Source organism: Stigmatopora argus, chromosome 5, assembly GCF_051989625.1.
Source record: "Stigmatopora argus isolate UIUO_Sarg chromosome 5, RoL_Sarg_1.0, whole genome shotgun sequence".
In the NCBI taxonomy this organism is placed as follows: Eukaryota; Metazoa; Chordata; class Actinopteri; order Syngnathiformes; family Syngnathidae; genus Stigmatopora; species Stigmatopora argus.
In genome coordinates, this window is record NC_135391.1 from 16,160,802 (window position 1) to 16,170,894 (window position 10,093).

Here is a 10,093-nt window from a genome sequence, read left to right on the forward strand (position 1 = left end):
AAGTAGCTCAGAGACATTGCACACAACAATGACGATGACTGGAAGGAGCAAAGCACAGCACTCAGTACTCAGTATTCAACAAACATTAATTAAACCAAATGTTTCTAGTTGTCCTTTAAAACAGCTTTCAAATTAATAACTGTAAATTACACAATAAAAAACTGAAATATTTCAGTGATATTGTATTGAATTCTAATTGATTATATGTTGTCTTATCTGATAAGACAACATATAATCAATTAGAATTCAATACAATATCACTGAAATATTTCAAAGTTTTTTATTGTGTAATTTACAGTTATCGGTTGGACACTAGGTATGAGTGTGAGAGTGAATGGTTGTCCGTCTCCTCGTGCCCTGCGATCGACTGGCCACCGATTCAGGGTGTACCGCGCCTCTAGGCCAATCCCCCCCCCGTGATCCTAGTGAGGATAAAGCGGTTCAGAAAATGAATGAATGAATATCAGCTCATCTTCTGAAATTACTGGCAAAACAATAAATATTAAAAAAAAAACAATTGCCTTATCTATTTAAAAACAAATTTACATAATAAATAAATCAAATACTATATTGGGGAAAAAATCAAATATTTAATTGTGTTTAACAATCACTAAAAAGCCGGGTCAAGCGATCAGCCCTAACACAACACTTATTATCCAGAGTAAGGAAGAGAGGCAACTACGGAAAGAGTGGTGGCATGGTATGGCATAGACAGGCAGAAAGAAAACAAGAGTGAGGAAGAGATAAAGAGAAAACGAGACAGCTTTCTAATTCAGCCATCTGGCTTGCTTTACTTCATTATAATATTTTGGCTCTGTGAGTGCGTGTGTGGGGGTGTGTATGTATATGTGTGTATTTGCAAATTTGTAAGTGCCTTCCATGTCACAGATGCCGGTAGAGCAGAGAAGAATCCTCATTTATTAGCAGCTTAATAGAGCTCCATCTGGGCCAGGGACGTATGCTCGTGTTCCATCGAGAGACATTCATCACCAAATTGCAGGAATTAGACTACAACTGACACCGTCACAGGCGGTGGTGACCTCGCCGGACCAAGCAACACCAAGCGGGAGCACATGAAAGTAGTCGGTGAGTCATTGTAATAATAAAATGCTTTGGAGCCCTCTTCACTAAGGTTAACTAAGACAGTCGATATTAAGACCTCTCGAAGATATAAAAACAGTAGAAAGGCAGAAGGGATGGTGAAATTAATACCGGTACCCTTATCCGGTCCTAGCTCACTCTACATTGTGGTCGATAGAGGGAATTGGGATATTTCAAAGAAGACGTGGCAAACCTTGCATATCTATTCTGCACATGTGACGTTGGACAAACCATATGTCCCACATTTAGGAGAAAAAAAATACACGGGGAGGGTGTTGAAGGCAGTGCTCTCCCCTAGCTTTATTTGGCAACTGAGAGGAGATTTTTTTTACGCTGTCTTTATTTTTTTTTTAAATAATATCGGTGTTTTAATCCTAAAACTGAGTCTACGAAAAGCTGTTGTATGGACTCACAACAACAGAAAAATCCAATTTGAATCAAATTTGGGAGGCCAGGTGCACATGGCATATGTTTATGCAATGACAAACTCGCTCTACATTAGTTGAAGTATTTTTATCAGGTTCAATGCAACTGCAGTGAACGTAAAGTTCATATGACCAATATTTAACTCATTGTTGTGATTGAGAGCATAGATCTTCAATACATTGATGAGTCAATGTTCTCAGTGAAAATATAAGGTTCTTAAGTAGAGCCGTTTTATATGATTAAAATAGTACTAAACTAATTTGTTTTCCTCACTGTACTATTTGTGCATTATTGAATCCTGTGGTTCAATTGATAGATAATATACACCATAGCATACCTGTCAACCTCTGCCGATAACTGCCCTTATAAATGATTATGATTCCCTTTACAAACCCCCAAAAAACCTTACAAACACCGTACGACTCGTACGGTGTTTGTAAGGTTTTGTTGGTGTTTGTAAGGGGAATCATAATCATTTATAAGGGCAGTTATCGGCAGAAGTTGACAGGTATGCCATAGGTTTTAAATTCAATAGTTTCTTTACCGTTCACCGTTTGTTTTCCTCACTATGCTAATTGTGTATTATTGAATCATGTGGTTCAATTGGTAGATAATATACACCATAGGTTTTAAATTCAAGAGTTTCTTTACCGTTCACCGTTTGTAGAAGTATCATATAATTTATTACCTCTCCAAGAGCTTCATAACGTTTCTGATTCCATCGATGCAGATCCTCTCTTGCATTGAAGATAAAGTGTTCTCCTGTTTTTGTGTGTCGGAGCTGACCGTCTATTGGAGGCAGAGAGAATAAAAATGACTTTAAAAGGATAGAGGGATAATGGATACCTGTAACATTATGCTTCTTACAGTAAATTCCTAATGTGACACAAATGCTTGAGTCAGGACAGAGCTTGACTAAGACACTTGATATAATACTTCACTGTTATATTAGAATGAAATGCCAATAACACCAATCTTCGTTAAAAAAAAATAAAAAAAACAACTTTGGACATCCAATTAAATTTAGTGATGATGAAATTAATCCCTGTTATTTCAGAAGATATTGTAAAGATAATGTAAACAACTAAAGGGTGCGAATAATGGTGAGCAGGACTGCAACCAGCTAAAATTAGCAAGGTTAGAAGTATATATTGTGTTCCTAATTGCAACCAATAATGCCGTTATTTTAGAGCAGAGTCCAAGAAAACAAATACCCTTTACTGGTTACTTAAACGTGCACTTGCTAATATTTCAATGCTGCATTTTCAGGTGGAACACTCCACTTGTAGCATTCTATTTAGGTGACTTAACTGTTTAAATGCCACCGACAATGATGCAGCTCTTTTCAGGTTATTATTTAGAAACGTCCAATCAAATTGAACCGGGAGGGTGGCAGCAGATAAACAATCCTCCACTGGCTGGCATCTCTCCTACCTCAAATCAACTGGCGCAGTCAATGGCAGCCACTATGTTAATAGTAGGTTTTACCTAATATAAAATACACAGAACCCCCCCCCCCCATAGAATTTTTCTCGTTTCATTTTCTTTTGTTAAATAATTGCCCTTGAATAGCTGTGGAATTACGAGTTTTACGAGACCATCGATCCTTCTGCTGACATTGCAAAAGAATAAAGGACTAAGGCATGCTAAATTTAATTTTGACCTTTATGACTGCAAAAGTTGTACAAGCCAAACCTTCAAAAGTATGCATATACAACCCAAATAGCCAGAGGGCAGTCATACTCGATCATGGAAAACAAATAGATGAGCTATTTCCCTTCAGCTACTAAATTACCACCATTTTCAATGTTATAAACATTGGACTGCAAATGAAAGCAAGTCCCACAGCGCCAACTTTATATGTTAGTTGTTAAACAATGCCTAATCCTAATCTTGGTTTGTCATCGCATTGCATTAAAAACAGACTCCTGCCTGTTAGGTAGAAGCAGAGTGGGTTGAGAAGTAAGGATAAAGCACTAAAGTACCTTGAAGAAAATCAATTATGCATTCATGGAGGAGAGGATCTAAATACCACCGCCTAAGAGAAGCACAAGGAGCTATAATGAAATCATACAATGGAAAACGTCTGTGTGTGCCTATGTGAGGGCATGTACAACTCAGCCGCCGCCCCCAACACCATGCTCTCAGAGGAATACCGTTTTCTCAAGTTTTCTCTTCTTTTTTTGTCATAATTAGCATTCTGTTCTCAATTTGGCCGCTTAATTAGGTGTACATAACCTTGGATTTCCAGTAATGGAAAAACCGGAGGGCTCGCAAAATGAAGCCATCATCTTTAGTGATGAAGGCACCTGCAAACTATTGTACACAGCCTTGTCGGCATTGGCGTCATTACATGCTCAAATTAACATTTTTTGTTCCACTTGTCTCCAGCCGTGGTAGTCCGGCTGTAACTGTGGAAATGCACCAGACATCTTCGAGGAGGCATTGCCTCGGGGGTGAGATGTCTTTAATAGAAATGCTCCCCTTAAAAAAAAACGGGGAAGTACAGGACAAAATACAGCTGGGTAGGGTTCCACATACCTATAGGACAAATGGAATAATGAGACCTGATATAGGAAAAACAGTCCGGGTGGTAAATCAATTGTGTGTATGAATTTGAGTTTATCATTGTGGGCAATTAAGAATAAAATGTTTTCCCAAAAGAGGAAATATAGCAACTAATTGTTGAAAAGATTATTCCATTAGCGTTTGTTTTTTTGTGAAGTTATTACTTTGTATTTGGGGGCTGACAGAACAAATAGGTGAAGAGAAAAATATTGTTAGTTAACATTACTTTATTATTGACGTTTATATTGCTCACCATTGCAATTGTAAGCTATTTTAGGGCGGGTCACTTTTTTTGGTATGTGTCATGTGCTACCATATTTCCATTTTAAATATTTTAATACTAATAATTCTTTTCATGTATATTTTCTAGAATCAATACATGAAAAAATAAATAAAAGTAAAATTAATTTAACAAACAATATACTCTGGTTAGGCCTCACAATAATAATCTATCGTTGTTGTTTTTTTTCTTTTAAATTTCACAATATTTAACTTATTGCCAGCTATTGACAATTATAGAGATCTAAATTATTTAATCCAGAGGAACTGTTTTTCAATTCCATTGATAGCAGTAGATATCAAATTTATTTTGACGGGGAAGCGAATGAACATCTGACTCAATGGCAGCCATTGAATTCAAAGAGTACCTAATTAAAAGGGATACACTTTATGAACATTTCGATGTCTTTTGTTCCAATTGTCTCCTTAAAAACGTAGATATTTTGGGTTAATCATAAACTAAATTTTAGGTGAAAAATTCAGAGGTTTTATTTTCATACATGTCTCCCAGCCATTCATTAATTGTGGGGGGAGCTGGAGCCTACCCAAGCCAATGACGGGCACCAGACGGGTGACACCCTGAATTGGTGGCCGGCCAGTCCCAGAGCGCAATGAGATTCTAACCAATTATGCTCACACTAATTCCTAGTGGGAATTTAGAGTGTTCAACCAGCAGAGTACCCAGAGAACACTTACGCAAGTCTGGGGAGACCATCCAAACTCCACAAAGGAAGGTCCGAACCTGGGATCGATCTCAGAACTGTGAAGCTAACCACTTGTCTAGCGGGCCACCTTTCCGAGCCATATGTGAAAAAAGATAGGAAAGCAAATGGCAGGGGTACACGGTCGATTGGTCGCCGGTCTTTTGGTCGCCGGTCGATTGGTTGCCGGTCTTTTGGTCGCCGATCTTTTGGTCGCCTGTCTTTTGGTCGCCCGGAAGGTTATTGATAATTACCATTTAAATCGTTGCTCAAATTCCCTAAATACAAACTGCAAATTACTATTTAGTCATACTTAATGCCCTATTAATTATTAGGATAAAGAAAAGCTCCAAATTTCCAGGACTTTTGATGGAGAACTTGTTAAGACCCTGACTGACGTACCTTCCTAAGGGTACAACTCATGTACATACAAACTCTTATACACTCACACGTCCGCTCAGTGAAACTGCTCAGGGCCATTGTTGGCTTTTATTGATGCATAGACCTTGTTGTTTTACCTTGTTTTGTCACCGGTCTTTTGGTCGTTGGTCTTTTGGTCGCCAGTCTTTTGGTCGCCCGTTGTCGCGGTCCGGGCGACCAAAAGACCGGCGACCAAAAGACAGTGACCAAAAGACCGGCGACCAATCGACCGCACACGAATGGCCAAAAGGTGAAGTTAACTGTTCATATGTTTATGGGACACCAAGCTGCAAACAGGAAGGGGAACGGCACTGCCAGACGGCGACATTACAATGTAAAGAGGTGTGGCGGGTAGGCTATGTTTCCCTCCATCTCTGTTCTTATGCGTGCTGAGATTATGCAAATAAACTGGCAGGCAGAGGGCAAGGCTGAGTAGGTTTCTGACGGGCCGTAGAGTACATAACATGTCCCACATTCAGCCAGCCAGACAGCCAACAGAGATACTGACAGAGAAGAGGGTGGAGATGCTGGAGGGGAATGCTAAGAGATCCAAAACACCCAATTGAGATCCTAAATTTCAACTCCCACCTTCCCCCAACTGCTTTCATCAAAGATAGCCAAGTGATTTCTAAAGAGACTTTAAAATAATCTGGTAGTAACTAAATACTAATATAGTCACACATGTAATAAATAAATAAATAAATAAATAAATAAATAAATAAATAATAATAATAATATTAAGTTATCTGGTGCATTTACAAAAATAATTGACATATAATAACCAAGATAGACATGTCTCTTGTTGAACACTCTGAAATCCCCCTAGGTATGAGTATGAGCGTGAATAGGTTGTCCGTCTCCTTGTGCCCTGCGAAGGGCTGGCCACCGGTTCAGGGTGTCCTCCGCCTGGTGCCCAAAGTCAGCTGGGATAGGCTCCAGCACCCCCGCAACTCTTGTGAGGATAAGTCGTTCGAAAAAACAATGAATGAATGAACTTCATACTTTAATAGCCAATAATATAGAGCATTTCGTTAAATGGGTACTTACGCTCATTGAAGGCATATTCAAACTCTTCCAGGGTTTGTGGAAAAGTGAAAGGGGGTTCATCTTTCTTCATGAGTTCATCTAAATCTATTCTTGAGAGCAGGTCTGAAAAAAATACAATGTCATTTCAGAATAATTACCATTTGAATATGAAATATTTTGTCTGAAGCCCTTAACTATTTCACTGACGTTGAAAGTGATATTGATATTGACATCAAATCCCTTTTAATTGTAAAAGTCTGCATTGAGTTATTATGTTTCACTGCAATTGTAATGTGACAATGGATTTGTATCTATTGTGATCAATACTGACCACACATGCATTATCGTCTGTTTGTGTATCCTAACCCATGGTCACCTCTGAGAGCTGTAGTTTTCTCTCCGTCCTCCTGAGCGGCCACTTGGGCCATTGCGATCACCAAGACACACACAGCTGGTTTAGCAGCACAAAACTGAGACCTAAGCATCAGGTCCCCCCGATTCACAGAAACGTCTCCTGTAAGATGTGAGAACAAAATAAGGACCACTTCCACAATTCCGTGATTCAAGGGAAGGAAAATAAAACAAGCATGGCAGTGGTGATACTATATTACACCAAAAATAAAACCCAGCAGTCAGTTCATCACAACAATTTGTCAGCGACTCGTGCTAGCGTCCCTTTGCATGTGCATGTGTGTTGTTATTGGTTCCTCATCAAGTTATCACATGAGCAGTGCACTGAGCACTTTTATTTGTTTCAAGACTTAAAACCTGGCGGTCCGGTGACGCGAGTGGTTAGCGCATCGGTCTTGCAGCTCTGGGGTCCTGGGTTAATATCCATGTCAGTCCACCTGTGTAGATTTGAATGTTCTCCCCAGGCCTGCATGGGTTTCATCCGGGTACTCCAGTTTCCTCCCACATTCCAAAAACATGCATGGTAGGCTGATTGGACACTCCAAATTGCCTCTAGGTATGGGTGTGAATGTGCATGGTTGTCCGTCTCCTTGTGTCCTGCGATCGGCTGGCCACCGATTCAGTGTCTCCCGCCTCTGGCCCAGAGTCAGCTGAGATAGGCTCCAGCACCCGCCGCGACCCTAATGCCGATAAAGCGGTTCAGAAAATGAGATGAGACTTAAAACCTGTTATTTCTAACTCAAAAGGATGCATATATAAGAACGCCCCTAAGATCGAGGCGAGTAACGAGAAAGTCGTGCTTTTTGCTTCACATGCTTTTATAATCAAACCAGGACACGGTAGATGAACAGAAAATAAAGAGCAAATTGTTCATGTTGGACTCACACGGCTTGAGAACATGCAACGGGAAACACACTGCTGCTTCCTGGACAATATCTACAAAACAGGAAGTAATCTCAGGCAGATGCGCAGCGAAGGAGCCAAGCTTCCGGGTAACCAAGGCAACGGAGTCGAAGCCCTTTTTTCTTAAAGGCACAGCAGCGCGGCTGCTGCTTCTGCTGTCACTGATGGATAACCTTTTTTGAACCAAGAACATGAGATAAAAAGTGGAAGTACTATTTCAACTATTTAGTCAGGTAAAAAGAATTATAAATCTTGAAAAGTATAAGTTTCTTTATAAAATGCACTCTCAAAGAATGGACTGGTTCAAAACCCTGAAGGTTCAGATAAGAATTACATGAATAACACGTGTATACTCACTTAGAGATACAGGGGTGGGCAAACTATTCCACAAAGGGCCGCAGTGGGTGCAGGTTTTCATTCCAACCCAGAAAGAGGCCACATTTTCACCAATTCGGTGTCCTGCAAGTGCAATCAGAGGACTGCAGTCAGGTTCCTCTTGTTTTCCGCAGAAATATCATTGGTTAAAGTGCAGTTGCTGGATCGGTTGCAACAAAAACATGCACCCACAGCAGCCCTCGAGGACCAGTTTGCCCACCCCTGTATTAGAACGAACCAAAAAAGAAGAAAAAAAAACTCTTAATACAAATTTTCATGTAACCATTTTAGGCAAGTACCTATAATCACTAATGTATCAATCCCTTCAGTTCTGATCATCTTGTTTGTCTTTGATATTTTATTCCTTTTTTTAAAACACACCAACATTTGCATTTCTTTAACAGAATAAATTTCATTCATTCATTTTTTATCCTCACAAGAATCAGGAGGATGCTAGTGCCTATTCCAACTGACTATGGGCATTAGATGTAGTACACCCTGAATTGGTTGCCACTCAATTGCAGGGCAAAATAACAAAACAAAACAAAAAAAGACTTAACCCTAACGCTTATACTTAAGGATAATTTAGAGTAGGGGTTGCGAACACGTGGCTCTTGAGCCGCATGCGGCTCCTGGCCAAAATGAATGTGGCTCTTTCCTTCTTATCATATTTTGTATATACAGTGGCTCTTTAAACACATGCAGTTTATCGCAAAAATACTTTTTTAAACTTAGCGAGTTTAACACAATTTTCTTTTGAAAACATGCAAAACATTTACATATAGCGGGAGTTGGATTATATTGCAATCATTTTCAAAAAAAAATATCAGGCCCTGGCTACCAGTGAGTAAAATGAGTGCTATATAAGGGTTAATGGCAGACTAGTAGTAGGCTGCTATCATTCATGGTATCATTACGTAACACTGAGGTCAAGTGAAAACAGTATTGAAGTGTTGGTGTGCAGCTAGTAAAATATTAATACTTTCTGTGCATTCCAACCAAGTCCTGATCTTAAATCTCTATTACAGACAAAACTAATCATAAATATATCATCAGGTTAAAAGGTTTCAAGGTCTGTTTGTATGCAGCTATATGTTTACCTTTGAATATACTATGCACATGAAGTAAATGTGAACGGTGAAGCATGTTTTATTTGGAATAGGCTTAGTGTACAATCTACACGATTTGTAAAAGAATTGGGTTGCAGCATAAAAATGTACCTGTTTTAGCTAACATAACACTAAGGCAAGTTTGAAAGCATTCTGATTGAAATGTTTACGCAGTGCTAATAATCCTCAATTGAATCCAATATAATAGAATATTCAATATATTTTGGGGCTGCATTCTTTGTAATGATTTGTTATGATTCGTATTGTCAGATTCCCTGACAGGTGCCAGCACCTTTCCGCAAACGAAACAGTACGAAATACAAAGTGGGTTTATTCAAGGATGGCTGAAAAAATAGGAAGAAAAGGGAAAGCGGTTATCTTAAAATAAACATTTTGCAATCCAGGTACTTGTGTTAAATACTTCACATTTGATGGTCCTGTTGTTGCTGTTTAGCCTGAGTTCTGCTCAGAGACTAAAATTGACTTGCTAAACATTTTATCGTCTTTTGTGTCATCGAAGTGGTTTTGTATTCATAACGCTCCTTCATTTGCATTAAAAACCAAATATCATTTGGAGATCTACAGTCGAACCTTGGGTTTCATGTTAGCGGTTTTTAATTTCACAATTTGACTTTATTACCTCAAAACATTGCATGTATATAAAAATAGGGGTTCTCTCTATTAGTCCTCATTGTCACTTATGTATTACTATAATGTATAAGGATATGTGCTGAATATTTCATGTAATAAAAAAACAACAACACTATTGCAATC

At 39.0% G+C, this 10,093-nt stretch overlaps 1 protein-coding gene across 2 annotated transcripts in view; it reads right to left on the reverse strand.

The window, feature by feature from the left end:
* arb2a (ARB2 cotranscriptional regulator A) overlaps positions 1–7,913 on the reverse strand; it is a 139,126-nt gene extending 131,213 nt beyond the window's left edge. For both annotated transcript variants that reach the window (XM_077600198.1, XM_077600197.1), the window contains exons 1-4: positions 7,818–7,913; positions 6,898–7,035; positions 6,543–6,644; positions 2,216–2,316 (exon numbers count right to left, since the gene is read on the reverse strand). In XM_077600198.1, the coding sequence (XP_077456324.1) occupies positions 2,216–2,316; positions 6,543–6,644; positions 6,898–7,006 (312 nt within the window). In that variant the 5' untranslated portion in view covers positions 7,007–7,035; positions 7,818–7,913. The remainder of the gene's footprint in view (positions 1–2,215; positions 2,317–6,542; positions 6,645–6,897; positions 7,036–7,817) is intronic.
* Positions 7,914–10,093: the final 2,180 nt, after the last annotated feature.